This window comes from Denticeps clupeoides, chromosome 13, assembly GCF_900700375.1.
Source record: "Denticeps clupeoides chromosome 13, fDenClu1.1, whole genome shotgun sequence".
NCBI classification, from domain to species: Eukaryota; Metazoa; Chordata; class Actinopteri; order Clupeiformes; family Denticipitidae; genus Denticeps; species Denticeps clupeoides.
This window is the reverse complement of record NC_041719.1, coordinates 11,597,951-11,612,051: the sequence shown is the minus strand read 5'-3', so window position 1 is coordinate 11,612,051 and position 14,101 is coordinate 11,597,951. Positions and strand designations below refer to the sequence as shown.

The 14,101-nt window shown below is 43.1% G+C and overlaps 2 protein-coding genes across 5 annotated transcripts; both read right to left on the bottom strand.

The window, feature by feature from the left end:
- Positions 1-217: 217 nt before the first annotated feature.
- Positions 218-5,374, bottom strand: serbp1a (SERPINE1 mRNA binding protein 1a). Of its 3 annotated transcripts, none has more exons than XM_029001615.1 (9): positions 4,991-5,374; positions 3,736-3,922; positions 3,275-3,415; positions 3,116-3,187; positions 2,838-2,912; positions 2,317-2,494; positions 2,202-2,237; positions 1,894-2,115; positions 218-1,318 (listed from the first exon to the last, which is right to left on the bottom strand). In XM_029001615.1, the coding sequence occupies exons 1-9, from the start codon at positions 5,244-5,246 to the stop codon at positions 1,259-1,261; spliced, it is 1,227 nt and encodes a 408-aa protein (XP_028857448.1). In that variant the 5' UTR covers positions 5,247-5,374; the 3' UTR covers positions 218-1,258. The 3 variants fall into 3 exon arrangements, with proteins under 3 accessions (XP_028857448.1, XP_028857446.1, XP_028857447.1); XM_029001613.1 differs by having other exon boundaries at positions 2,202-2,240; positions 4,991-5,373; XM_029001614.1 differs by having other exon boundaries at positions 2,202-2,240; positions 3,116-3,184; positions 4,991-5,373.
- Positions 5,375-7,736: 2,362 nt separating this feature from the next.
- Positions 7,737-13,656, bottom strand: hsd17b7 (hydroxysteroid (17-beta) dehydrogenase 7). Of its 2 annotated transcripts, none has more exons than XM_029000267.1 (9): positions 13,518-13,656; positions 13,025-13,228; positions 12,834-12,926; positions 12,632-12,746; positions 11,110-11,304; positions 10,732-10,836; positions 10,582-10,638; positions 10,398-10,496; positions 7,737-9,198 (listed from the first exon to the last, which is right to left on the bottom strand). In XM_029000267.1, exons 1-9 carry the CDS (start codon positions 13,550-13,552, stop codon positions 9,091-9,093), a joined length of 1,011 nt encoding a protein of 336 aa, XP_028856100.1. In that variant the 5' UTR covers positions 13,553-13,656; the 3' UTR covers positions 7,737-9,090. The 2 variants fall into 2 exon arrangements, with proteins under 2 accessions (XP_028856100.1, XP_028856101.1); XM_029000268.1 differs by having other exon boundaries at positions 13,528-13,609.
- Between the last annotated feature and the right edge of the window lie 445 nt (positions 13,657-14,101).

The window sequence follows — 14,101 nt, the reverse complement described above, 5'->3', positions numbered from 1 at the left end:
ACATATCACGATATATTGCTGTATTGATAATTCCTAGCACCCCCACTGATAAACTTTAGTTATTAATGAAACAGACTTAATGTTCATGAGACTACGTCCTTCTGCCATCTCACACCCCAACCAAAGAGGCAAGAATGTTAATTCAGTAGACACTCATCTCACTGCCAAGAACATGTGGGGCATGACCTGCTGTACAAATCTGGAACTTGCATCAAAATGAATTGACTATCTTTTTAATTATGGACAGAGGTCTATATAATAGCAGGGCTGGAATTCACACATTTACAGAGTACTTGGTTGTTCCACGCTGAACAACCGTATTTCTTTCAGAGCAATTATGCAACAGTACTGTCATAAACAGTCGGGCAGACATAACTTTTACAGGTATGATCTTTCATAAAGTCTGATTAGGGAAACCACAGTAAACAGGAGTGCATGTAAACATTCATCAAGGGATCGAAACAAATGTAGCATACTGTAAAAAAAAAAGAAAAAAAAAAAAAGTATTGAATCTGCCAGTGTCTGTCTTCAAATAATTTCTACAATCCGGCAGACTGAATATTTGCATATTTATATGCACACACTCGCACATGTGCCCACACACGCACGCTCACTCACACAACGCTGGAATATATTTCAAATTTTTAACCCATAAAGGCAGTTGGGCCCTAATCTGTGAAAGCACAATAGTGAGAATCCAGCTCATTTCCGTAGATGCAGGTCAGAGACTCTGAACGTGATGATAACTGAAGTTCAGAAAAACTGAGCTCAACACCTCTGCTCTAAGCTGTAACTATCAGAAATACTCAGCATGAGAAAGATTTAAAAGTTCAGCACAACAGATGAAATGCTGGATTTTAAGCAATTACTTGAAAAAGAAAAAAAAAAAAAATCAAGTGTTTAAGACAACTAACTCAGTGCACTCTTCACACATCTATTTAGAAATGCATATTTTCAAGCAGCAATACAAAACAAGTTCATGAAGAATGCATAACCTCTGAAAAAAATACTGTATGAAACCCCCCTGCTACCTTGATCTCCAAATAGAAAACCTCTACCAATAATTTGCTTCAGAGTAGCAAGAAGTCCTTTCCTTTTTTTCAGTTTTTCTCTTTTTTTCTTTTAAAACACATAAAACTCAGTCCTCGGTTGGGGAGGATGCAGATGTCAGTCTCCCCTCATCATCTGCTGAAGGATCCAAATGCATGCAAGCCTCGTAGAGGAGGGGCCTGGCAGGGCTTAACGTCTGCCGTGACCCTCAAGCCAGGGCTGGGAAGGCCTCTGGGTCGTCCACGTTAGGGACAGACACTCCACTCGGCTGAAGGGGGAGGAATAAGAGAAAAAATAAATAAGAGACATAATACTCCACAGTGAAACAAAGGTTCAATGTCCCTCAAACCAACTTTATCTATTATACTGTAGCAAACATTACAAGATTAAGGATTCTATGTTAAATTGTTCAAAAAACAATAATAAAGGAATGAGAAGCAGCAGCCATCGAGTCTTAACGCTTATGGATATTTATTGACTGGAATAGTGCAGTCCTGGTCTTAGAGGGTTTCTTAAAAAATATAACAAACCCCTGGCACAGTGTATTTAACAGTTAATATGTACCGAGTAACTGCAGATTCATCTTCCACAACACAATATAGTCCCACCTACCCTCCTGACATTGCTTTTGTTGTCCTCTGCCATTGCCACTGCAAGTACCCTTCAGATTCCCTAACCTGTATGCTATTTCTGCATTGGTTAGCACCCCCCCACACACCACACTAGTCTCCATGTTCTCTTATATTGTATAATATAAGGCTCAAACTTCAGCTAAGCAAGTGACTATTTGTGTCTCCTCACTTGAGGCAAAGTCCTGATGGTTTTTTCATTTAGACACTGTACCTTGTCAGCGCGGCCACCGCGTGTTGACCTGGCGGCACCACCGGCGCCGCCGCCGCCACCACCACCACCACCGCCACCGCCGCCGCGAGCCCCTCTGCCACCCCGCGGTCCCCCGCGTCCACGGCCAGGACGAGCAAGGTCACCAAAGTTGATCTCCAGTTGGGATGTGATGTCATTTGCTGGCTTGCGGAAGTGGTGGTCCCCAGAATCATCAGTAGGAGTCTAAGGGGAAACAGGATTTGCGTGATCAAAGTGAGGTGGAACTGGTGACGCGCTTATTGTCACATGGAATTGTAGGCGCTATATACCTTTGGAACGTCAACATCTTCCTGCTCAATATCGCCCTTCTGACAATAAAGACAAAGAGAAATTAGAGACTTCATCTTAGCTGCAGCAGATCAGAAAGCGCTCCTCTCAACTCGCCTCTTCGGTCTTTGACTTGTGCAGCACGTATCCTTTCTTCCACTGGCTGTCTGCACCCTCATTAGCCTTACGGATGTTGAATTGAACTTTAGCCCTGTCTTTGTCCTGCATTGCCTTCCATTCGTCAAGGGTCATCTCCTTGGGGCCTTCCTCTTTTACCTCCTCAACCTCGTTCTCCCTGTAACAAAGTTCCAACCACAAGCGAGAAGAATGAGCACATGATGCAAAACAGGCAGACATCTGGCAAACAAAAGTATTTAAAAGTAACTGTGCAAGATCCACTTTAATGTTTAAATGAACAGAATGCATGCGGGGGTGTAGATGCCTCCTGCTGATGATTTTATAGATTCTTTGAACTGTGCCGCATGAAGTTGTACTGTGTGTATGTGAAGATGAGAGCTTGGACGCCACGATGAGCAATCTTCATGGTATTTTGATCAAAGCATTTAACTAAGACCTTAGAGAAGACCTGCTGAAATGTATCGTTTAGAAATGTAAAAAGTTGAAAGGCCGTTCCTCACTTGTTCTCAGAGTCAGCAGGGGGGTGCTCCTCGCCTTCAGGGGTCTCCTCAGTAACGTTCGACTGGTCAAGCTCGCTGTGGGGGCAGGGAAAACACATTCAGGTTGAGCAACCACCTTGCACCTGCTCTGCCTTCAGACGAATACTTTATAATCCCTCCATAACCACAAACATTAGAGCGGCTGGATACACTCAAATAATCATGAAAAAAATGATTCGATTGAAGCTCGGCAAAATGTAAAGAGAGAAAAGTTTATTCCAGGACGCTCAAACACTGACCTAAGCTCATCCTTGACAGTACCCCAGTTGTGAGATCCACTTCCGCCTCGCTTTTCTTCAGCTTTCAGGCTGCTGAAACAAAAAGCCACACTTAACTTCAGGATCACAAACAAAAGGCGGAAAAACGCAGTGGTGAGCTGCGCTGTACGAAAAGCTTACGATCGGTCGCTTCCGCTGTGCCGGTCAAATTCACGCTTTCCACGAGAGTCAAAGCCATCGCTCCTGCCAATACCCCGACCACGCCCACCTCGGCCACCTCTGCCACCACCACGACCTCTGAACGGCCTGTCACCTACAGACCTTGAGAAAGAAGCTCATTTCAGCGTGCGCACACACACAAAAAAATTAAAATATCAAAATGCTCCAAAAAAAAGTGGACAATTCTGACTAGGTGCATTAGAAAATATTGATACAGCAATATATTGTGATCTTTTATCGATACAGGGACATCAAATATTGATATTTTTGTAAACAAACTTAGCCCAAAATTCATTTCTGTTATGTAGTTTTGGCTGAATTATTTCAATATGTACAGTATCGCATAATACCATGATATGATTGTACCGTGAGATCCTTGTCAATGCACAACTATAATTGTTACGACTAGCTGCATGACTTACTTTTCCACAGAGAACTCGCCCCCCTCGGCAGGCTTGTCCTCAGAAGCCGGTTTGTCAAAGCGACGCTCGCGTGGCGGCCTCCGGTCCGGCCGCCTGTCTGTGGGGGCGCGACCCTCACCCTGAGCCCCATGCTGCTGTGAGCCAGGCTGGGCCTGCTGGTCAGGCCGGCGACCCACTCTCCTCATTCCTTAAATAAAAAAAATAAAAACCACGCATGTTAGGAGTGCAGAAAGTGCACACAAAATAAGCAGCCATAGTTGCACGCGAGGCTAGAACTTTAATTTGATGTTTTCAATAAGGGCTTTGTGCCGTCAAAGGTTACACTTAAAAGCATTATAAATTATAAAAGCACCTTGGGCAAAAGATCGATGACTGAACCGATACTTTATTACCAGTTCGGCAGCGACGTCAGGATATTGACGTAAGGCACGTCACGACGCAACCTTCGCTCTGATTGGCTGACGGCTGCCTCCACCTACCAAAATAGACTTTCGCCAGGGGGCTGCTCACGCCGGCGTGCGTGCACCTGTCCGGCCTGCTCCGCACTTTACCAAAACCTGACAGTTTAGTGCCTAAAACCTCGCCGACGTTTCCCCGCACGCATGAACAACAAACAAGGAGCCCGACGCGAAATAAAGTCGGAAAACGCCGAGCTAAATTTCACGGTCCCCTCCCCGCCACGTGCGCGCGTCATGTTTTCGAGCTTCGTTTTGTGAGTCGCTCCGACACCTGTGGGGATTTCGGCGGAACGTGTATTACGTAAAAAAAAATAAGTAAAAAGAAAAAAAACAAAACCAAAAAAAAAAAAAAACCTTCCGCCGCCCCCCCCCCATTTCACGAGCTGGCGGCGCCTCCCCAACTTCGGCCACGAGGCTCGTCACGCCGCCGGAGCGGAGGAAGGTCGGCCGGGGCTCGTCGCGGTGCTCGACTCGCGTTTTAAACCGGTCAGGAACCGCGGACTCTCGCCGCGCGAACGGCGAGCGTGGCAGCGGACCGGGCCTTCGGCGCGTCAAAGTTAGAGCGGACGGCGAAGAATTCACGCAACAAAGACGCGCGAATTGGCAATTTTGGGGAAAAAAACAACAACAAAAAGACGACAGACAATTCGGCAAAGATTGGGCGGCCCGGCCCGAATTCCAAGGTGGAGCATAAAAGGGACCATGTTGACCTCATGTAGGTCTGCACCTCCAGGCGCCCAACTTGCAGCCGCATAATCGAGCCTCTAACGAGCCACAACGCCGAGAAGCGACCTTACCATCCTTCTTCAGTGCAACAGGTGCCGGGGCTTCTTCCTTCTTCTCGGGGAGCGGGTTCTTTCTGTCTTTTTGCGACTCCTTTTTGGGCTGCTTTGCAGCCTGTGCAGCAGTCTTGGTGGCCCCAGTTGGGGCCGCGTCCTTCTTCTTGTTTTCTGCCTGCTTTAAGACCTCGAACGGATCGGACTCGTCATCAAATAGCTGGTCGAACCGATTGGTTACGACGCAGCCGAAACCTTCTTGCAGATGTCCGGGCATGATGGCGCCCCTTCAGCAGGATTCTCCTCCGATTCTACGAGGCTTGGTGCGAACACTTCGCGCAATGAAGCCACAAGATGGCTGGGAAAGAAATTGCCTTCTCTTCCGGCGTGATAAACATCCGGGGGCTTCAGCTGCACGGGCGTATGGTACATGTAGTCTTTCTACACGTCATCACGTAGAGACGCATAACAAATTTGCCATGAAAAACTACTACTACCCACAATGCTTTTGCGCGTCTGTTTTAAAGACACAGTTTTCCATATCGTCTGCGTAACAAATAATAAGAATAAAAAAGTTATAATTATAAGCAGTTTTAATCAGTTCTTTAGCTTTTGATTATGTCATAGTAATTGTACTCTTCTGTTACATGTTGTAATTCTTATTAAAACGTTGTATTAATACATGTATAACAAATTAAGCAATTAATTCCTTTTTTTGTTTGTACAGATTTGTTGATTTGCTGAGTTAAAGACTGAAATAGACTGACACATTAAATATAGTAAAATTGTTGTCATTTAAAAAATGTTTTCTGTCTAAACAAACAATTATCACACACGTTAGAACTGAATGCATAAACAGGACTTAGTTGATAATATGCAATTAACAGAATGTGTTAAATATGCCTATTAAAAAGACTACAGTTACTGCCAACCATACCCACACACAACAAACTGTGATGTTCTGTGTATGGCAATGATTACTGCTAGTTATAATATCCAATCCATTGTGCTGATCTGGTTATGCTGGTTGCCTGGCAGTCATAAAGATAAGAATGAGATCATGGTTGGAAAATTGTAATTCAAGAAATATACAGAAGCATTCAAAGGTCTATGGGCATTTGGAATATTTCTTGTTTTCTTATCCTTAGTTTGCATATTACAAAAGGAATAATAAATAATAATTGACAGTTTGAAACTATGATTTAGTCAAAATCACATTTTATCGATTCGTTAGATGCTCTACTAGGGTGAATTTTACCAGTTTTATTGCTTCTTTAATCAGTTCAACAGTTTTCAGCTGTATTAAAATCATTATTTTCTAATTATAAATGAAGCTTTTAAAGTAATACACTTGGGTTAATGAACACAGACTTCTAAAGTTTAAAGGGAAAGTGAAGTGATTGTGATACACAGCAGCACAGCACACGGTGCACACGGTGAAATGTGTTTTTAACCATTTAAAAATTTAACCATCACCCTTGGTGAGCAGTGGGCAGCCATGACAGGCACCCGGGGAGCAGTGTGAGGGGACGGTGCTTTGCTCAGTGGCACCTTGGCGGATCAGGATTCTAACCTGCAACTTTCTGATTATGGAGCCACTTCCTTAACTGCTAGGCCACCACTGCCTCACCACTGAATTCCACTGGATTGGTTTCTGTAGTCTTACATGTATGCAAATATTCCATCATTATGCCATTTCCAGCTGTTAATGAACAGGAGTTATGACCCATTTGATTCCTTTATAATGCCCCAAACTATTTTTTTCCCATCAAAGACAATGACATTTCTTTTGAGTGCTAGTGTATATCATTTCTTAATGATTTCTTATTTAGGTTTTATCAAGTGATTTGTGTCATAATATAGTTGAAATTGTCTGACATCTTCACATTTGTTTTTATGCTTTTTAAGCAGGTTTTCATTTTGCTTCAGATACATAATAAATGATAGAACTTATCAAGATTCTGTGAATGTTATTAATAGCCTCTTTGTAATGTAATATAGGACAGCGTCAATTCAAGGTGTTGTAATGTGAGAACCAAGGACAAAATGAAACCTTCAACGCACAGAGCAGGTGCCTGGTGTTTCCAGGATACTGGAGTTTAAGCATTTACATCATCCAGCATGTCCAGTTCTGTCACCGAAGCACTGATCGAGTCTTACGCGCTTATGATCTTTGTCATGGCAACGTTTTTTATTTATTTCTGCGGCATGGTCTGGGCTTTCTGCAACCCCAAACTTAGCGGACTTGAGGAGGACCTCGCAGCGGAAACTCATTTTGTAAGATTCAGTGACATCACGATGGATTATCTGTCCCCAGAGCAGGTGCCGAGAACCACAGAGATGAGCGGAGGAGATGCCCAAAGCCCGGCTGTGGAGGAGGACCTGGTGGAGTGCAGCTGTGGCCATCATTTTCACCATCATTCACCAGTTCTGACTTGAAGGTTTTTGTGACAGCGACTAGAGCCATCAGAGGTAAAGTGGTTAAAGCGAACTGATCATTTTGATTGTTTTCCTGGTAAATTTGCATGCCCTTTGAATAGCAGCTAAATCACCAAGGGAATCACTGATAAATGCTGATAAATGGAAATCTGATAAATGCTGTACATGGAAATCACTATTTTCCTATCTCTTCAAATACCCCATGTTTGCCTCTCTTCCAGGACTTTAGGGTTGTGACACTTCAAAATGCCATCAGCTGAGATGAACTATGCTGCTCACAATGTCTTAATCACTGTTGTCTTAGACCATAAATTAGAAAATAAAAATGTTCTTTTCACTAGTACCCATCAATTTTATTAACACACTGCTGCTATAAGCTGTAAATAAACAAGTTCACGAATTTGTAAAAGTAATAATAAAGATGAAGGCACCTCACACACATGTGTACTGACTGGGACACTCAGTTATATGGGTCCCCAGTTCCCAGTGCAGGTTCAATCTGAGGCAATGGAAAAGTGATGATGCAGCAGACTCAGTGTCTGTAACCACGACAGCCCTTTATGTGACCGGGTGCCGCTCTCACAACAGAATGACATCACCGGGTGCCATGGGTGAGCGACCCAATGGGGCAATGCTGACATCCTTATATGAACATGTAGAGCACACACAGCATGCTGCATGTCATCTATCCTCTGTAATTGCACTGTTATGTCCCCAAAAAATCTGCAACTGGAATGTTCTGTAAGATGTCATGTTGGTCATGAAACTCTAACGTTCCTAATTACACTTCAGTATTTTGGTAAAGCAAAATGGTAGATAGTTTACCATTGTATAGTGTAGACCAGGGGTCGGCAACCTTTAACACTCAAAGAGCCATTTGGACCCGGTTTCCTCTAAAGCAAAAGCACCGGGAGCTGTAAATTATTTTTGACATTTAAAATTAAGATAACACTGGATAGAATATTTTTACTTTTATGCTATGTATAAAAATACTAGGCTAGCGTGTTGCTTGTGATTTTATTTATGCAGAGAAAATAGTTACCAAAGATTGCACATGTGCGGATGGGTGGATGAACACTGTTTTTTAACGAGCATGAATGTATAATCACCCAAACAAGTTCGGGGAAAAGAGGATCTGGTCCTTACTTATCAACATATGCAAATCATTAAACACTAAAAACAACGGTTTACTCACCCCAAGAGGTCAGATTTTGAAAAGCTACTCTAATTTAACAAACTGGTTAACATCTCTGGTGGGGGTAGGTAGGCATATACGCATATACGCCATTTACAGCGCATATTTACAGTGGCAAAAAATTTAATAAATTGCATTTCAAGTTACAAGATCACAATAACCTTCAAATTTCAAACTACAATAAAAAACAACAGATAAAATGCACTTAGTGTTTATTTTCAAAAGCCACAAGGTGCCGCACTGTAACGATGAAACAAGTGTGGGTGCCGACCCCTGGTCTAGCCCTTCAACAGTGATGAACAGTAACTTGTGCATCATGAAGGCTTGAACACGCCATGAACAGAGATGTAATTTCAGGTTCCTGATATATAACTCTAACCAAGCTTGACATTGTTGGCTCAATTATTTGGAGGTGATTGTATAATTGTCTTCTTGTAACATCCAATAGACACACAAACAGACTTTAACACTGCTGCCATGGTGCATGTTAATGAGAGTGCAACCCTGCGTCTTCTTTGAGTTTCTTTCGTACTTTTTCTTCAAGCTCGTGTAATTTCTTGTACAAAGCTTCTGATGCATCCTCACTGATATCCATCTATAATATAGAGGAAAAAAATATTCATAAGCAGTTTTGTATTTACATTTACATTTACGGCATTTGGCAGATGCCCTTATCCAGAGCGACTTACAACGTGCTTTCAAGTTACCATCGATGAAGAGATCAATTCCGGTTCACTATGAATACATCTATTTTATTCACTCTGTTGTAGATTCTGTACACAAAGTTCGACAACAAGAAAATTACAATTTAATCTAAATATTCTTTATTTATTGTGCATGCTCTTTCAGTTCAGCATTTACATCTTTTTATTTATGGCATTCATCAGACACCCTTATACAGAGGGACTTACAATCAGTAGTTACAGGGAATTGTCCTCCTGGAGCATATTTGCCGGCATGCTTCCAGTCATGTGACTCATCAAACGCGACTTATCCTACCTACAGAATTTGCTCATCAAACTGAATGACAGCCAATTGTACTATTTTCATGCACTTTTAGCATGAAAATAACATGTAATGAATGAAAAGTTAGAAGCTAGTATGTGACTGCAGAAGCGCCAGTAATTTGTCACTGCAGGCCGGGTGTCAACTTTATGTAGTTTCTTTTTCTTTTATGAGATTGTTGAGGCGATAAGGGCACATTATGGTGTTTTTTATATTGTTTGTGGAGTACATACAACACCCCACTGACGGACTGCTGCCATTTCTGGAAGCAGTATGCTGATCCCACGACATGGTGCATTGTGCACACAGCACGCCATAACTCATGTTTTTAGTGAAGTATTTTAAAGTTAAAGTGAAGTGATTGTCACATGTGATACACAGCAGCACAGCACGCGATGCACACAGTGAAATTTGTCCTCTGCATTTAACCCATCACCCTGAGTGAGCAGTGGGCAGCCATGACAAGCGCCCGGGGAGCAGTGTGTGGGGACGGTGCTTTGCTCAGTGGCACCTCAGTGGCACCTTGGCGGATCGGGAATCGAACCTGCAACCTTCTGATTACAGGGCCACTTCCTTAACCGCTAGGCCACCACTGCCATTTTACCTGTCTTTATATTTGCCACATAATTTTAATCAAAATAGTCGTTAGTTGCAGCTCTACTAATATATTTTATGGCAGGTCAAAATGTTGTAGCTGTTTTGTAGAAAAAAGTGAGACCTATAAAAGTCATTTTACTGTTGTGGCTGTGTAAGGGAGGAACTGATCAGGTACTGGGTTTCCTCACTGACCTTGTGAGGTTGTGTGTAGTTTTTTCCAAGCCCAGAGGTCAAACTGTGGTATTTAGCAAGAGGATCCAGTGATTCAGGCTTCTGCAGGGACAGCCAAAACTGTGAAAAATGATGAAAACAAATTACAACCCTGTTTGTGTGTGTGTGTGTGCGTACAATTAGGAAGACAGATAAATGCACACACCAAAGCCTCTGCTCCATTGTAAGGGGTTAGAGTGAATGTATTGGTGAAGATTCTGATCTGTTTCAAAAGAAGAAATCAATTATTTCAATACCAGAAGAAGACTGGAAGTAATTGGATGTAAATGGATGTCATTCATTATTCTACACTTACCAGCCACATGATAGGCATGATCAAACTCCAGAAAAAAGAGGGCAGAATCCCATATGTCATGTTAGTCATAACCAGCCCTGGGCAAATGACTGACGAATACAGACCCTGAGATGCAAAGAAGCAGAGACAGATTCTGCTTTTGTGAGTAAGTTGTAATTAATTCTTTAAAATCAATGTCTTAAACACGTGATGTCTACTGCTTCTGATCAATATTTTTGGACACTGTTATGGACACAGTAACAGGCCTTGTTTTGGACACAGTCAGTCGAAGCTTTTCCACGTTTTTAACCAATAAATGTCCAGTGTGGTTATGTCCTCTGTTTAGCTGGATGAAGACTTGGCTATGGAACATGGATATGAAACACCCTGTGAACCTACCTGGTGGTTGTGGCGTCGGTTCAGGGCGACGCTCACGAGGTCAGATGCGTACTTAGAGGAGCTGTAGGGTTCAGTACCCTGCTGATGCTGAATGTCCTCCAGGCTGAATGCAGAGCGCCGGGCATTGCTGGAGGACGTCCAGATCACTTGGGAGATGCTGTCTGGCTGGCACAGCAGCGGCTCCAGTTCTCTGACCTTGATCAGATGACAAAGAACACAACTGTTAGTGATGATCAAGAGTTATTGCAGCCTAAAAAGATTGTATTTCAATGCAGCGAAAGGCCCATTTATGCTCACGCTATGGAGAGAGCCTTCTGTTGGAGTATTTGTGCACATATACAGAAAGCTTGGTAGTAGCCTAGTGGGTAACACACTCGCCTATGAACCGGAAGACCCAGGTTCAAATCCCACTTACTACCATTGTGTCCCTGAGCAAGACACTTAACCCTGTGTCTCCAGGGTGGGACTGTCCCTGTAACTACTGATTGTAAGAGTAACTACTGATAAGGGCGTCTGATAAATGCTGTAAATGTAAATGTAAGCTTGCAGATATGGACAGAATGGACCAGTATCATTGAAAGTCACAGCTAATAGTTTACAAAGGTTAAACATGTAAATGCTTTTCTTTTACCCAGGCACAAGCACAGAAATTGTGTTTTGGGATACAACTGGCCTCTTGATTAACAAATACATTATTGTAGCCTCCTACGACCACGTTGTTGGAAGGTTGAAACTTTGGACTCCAGTGTAATGACTTATGGATCAATGCATAAAGTTTCAGATGAAATGTTTGAAACGGGCGTCCTTATTTTTGGAGCATAAATAACCCTAAATTCAAGAGAAGGATCAGTCCCAAGTTAACTGTTTGTCACTGCATTTGCTGCATCAGACGTTAGCACTGCATCCCTAAATTTAGCTAGTGCTGATCATAATTCACTTCTGGATCGCCTAGCTTGACTATAGAGGACAAAAGACAGTAACTGTAACACAAATCCACACAGGCTGTCGTCTCTACGGATGAAAATAATGCCCACTCTGCTTCTGAAGTTGACTCTGTACTTTTGCTGCTCCTGCAATTTTAATGGACACAGTCAGATTAGCTGGCAGCTAACATTACACCATGGCCCAGGCTGGTCTTCTGGAGACGGCTCTCCTCAGCCAAATTAGCTAGCATGATCAGCTACATGCTAGCAAACAACATTTTGAACATTATTGGGGGTGGGGTACTTTATATAAGAATTTATTTGATCTCATATATCTCATATCAACACTGCTTCACAATTTTATTACACACACCTATAATGTAGACATTTACTGATTTTTAAAAGTATATCTGGTAGTAATATCTCTCCAACATGGCAGAGACGTTGATGTGGTTTTGGCACTTTTTGTGTTGCCTGGGTGGGAATGGATCATTATCGGACATCAGTGGACTATCCACATGCATGATGATGTAAACTGTACTGTATCCTTTACTGCACTCTACTGAATCTTTGCACATATGCATGGAATGTCCTCTCACCAACAGGTAATGTCCAAAGAGATTGGTGGCGAACACTTCTTGCATTCCATCTGAATTGATGTTGTCCTTCTGGGTCAGAATTCCCTCTGCTGTGGCAAACATGTTGATGACATTGCTGTCAAAATACAAAGAAATAAAAGCTACACAACATATAGAGCAATGAACATCAACACGAGAGGGGTCACTGTCACAAATTCCATACCTGGAAAACAAGCCCTTAAAAAAGGCTTTAATATCCAGCTGTGGGTTGGGCATGATTCCAGCATTGAGGTAGATGTAATCTAGTCGGTTGTACCTGTAGTAATGACATTTGGGTGGATCTGACCATGCATGTTGCACTTTGGTGAGACTTTTGATAATTAGACATCATAATGAATGCATCCACCAGCGTACCTTAATTTGACCTCTTTGGCTGCCTGGAAGACAGAGCGGACGCTGCCAACATCGAGCTGAAGCAGGGCGACCTGGGATTCGGGGTGCGAGGCAAGCAGAGCCAGCCGAGCGGCCTCAGCCCGCTGCATGTTCCTGCAGGCCAGGCACAGTTGGATCTGGCCATCGTGGGCCAGCAGCCGCTCGCACAACGCCAGGCCTATTCCACTGAACAGATGCATGGATTTTACCTCACTAATGATCGCACTGTTGATGTTACTAGAGTGAGCATCAGAGTGAACAGGATTGTTTGATTTTACGAAATAGTTTATGAAATGTATTAATTAGTGTTCAAGAAATAATTTCTGTTTGGGTCACCAAGGCGACATGTCACACTCAGCAGCCACGGACGCTCGAACGGGTGTCATGTGATCAAAATTGTGTATCGTATTACAGAACTGCAGGAATTCGTGACAATTTAACACAACGGAACAAAATAGGAAATAAAAAACTTTACCTGTTCGCACCTGTAACCAGCACTACTTTCCTCATGATTTATATAATTCGGTTATTAACATATTATGACGACGACCGGCACGATAGAAAGACAACACACTGCACAGTCTGTACTGGTAGCGCGCGTATCTGTACCTGGCCCCGCCCCCATAGCTCCGCCCTCATGCTGTGATTGGATGCCACAGCGGCTTCGACCAATAGGCTTCGATTTCGGTCAGCAGATCGCCGCTACGTATCTCGACCACGCCACATGGCGGCCAGAGAGAGAGCGAGAGAGAGAGAGCGAGAGAGAGGTGGTGGTGGTGTGGGGGGCTCTTTCATTGATACTGAAAAAAATGTGGTGAGGTTGGAGAATGACGTAGAGTTGTATAGAAAACACAACGAGATGAACAAATTCCCGTATAAAACAACACTTGGAACGCATAAGGTTAGAATTTTGCACAAAAACGTCCTTCCTGGACAAGGTGAAGTTTTGCGCATGCGTTCTCAGGTGAGGTCATAGTGCCGTGTTGGAGCGATGAGCTCAAAGTTCTCTGATTGTGTTCTCTAGATGCATGTTGCATGTTGTTCCCATGTTCACTTAGA

What these genes read in the sequence shown, in the direction of transcription:
- serbp1a (XM_029001613.1), bottom strand. Translation starts at nt 5,246, where the DNA reads ATGCCCGGACATCTGCAAGAAGGTTTCGGCTGCGTCGTAACCAATCGG. An exon ending in GGCGAGTTCTCTGTGGAAAA is followed by an intron (nt 3,416 to 3,735) that starts GTAAGTCATGCA and finishes TTCTTTCTCAAG; the next exon opens with GTCTGTAGGTGACAGGCCGT. An exon ending in ACTGTCAAGGATGAGCTTAG is followed by an intron (nt 2,913 to 3,115) that starts GTCAGTGTTTGA and finishes CTGCCCCCACAG; the next exon opens with CGAGCTTGACCAGTCGAACG.
- hsd17b7 (XM_029000267.1), bottom strand. Translation starts at nt 13,552, where the DNA reads ATGAGGAAAGTAGTGCTGGTTACAGGTGCGAACAG. An exon ending in TCTTTGGACATTACCTGTTG is followed by an intron (nt 11,305 to 12,631) that starts GTGAGAGGACAT and finishes CATCTGATCAAG; the next exon opens with GTCAGAGAACTGGAGCCGCT. An exon ending in ACCGACGCCACAACCACCAG is followed by an intron (nt 10,837 to 11,109) that starts GTAGGTTCACAG and finishes TTTGCATCTCAG; the next exon opens with GGTCTGTATTCGTCAGTCAT.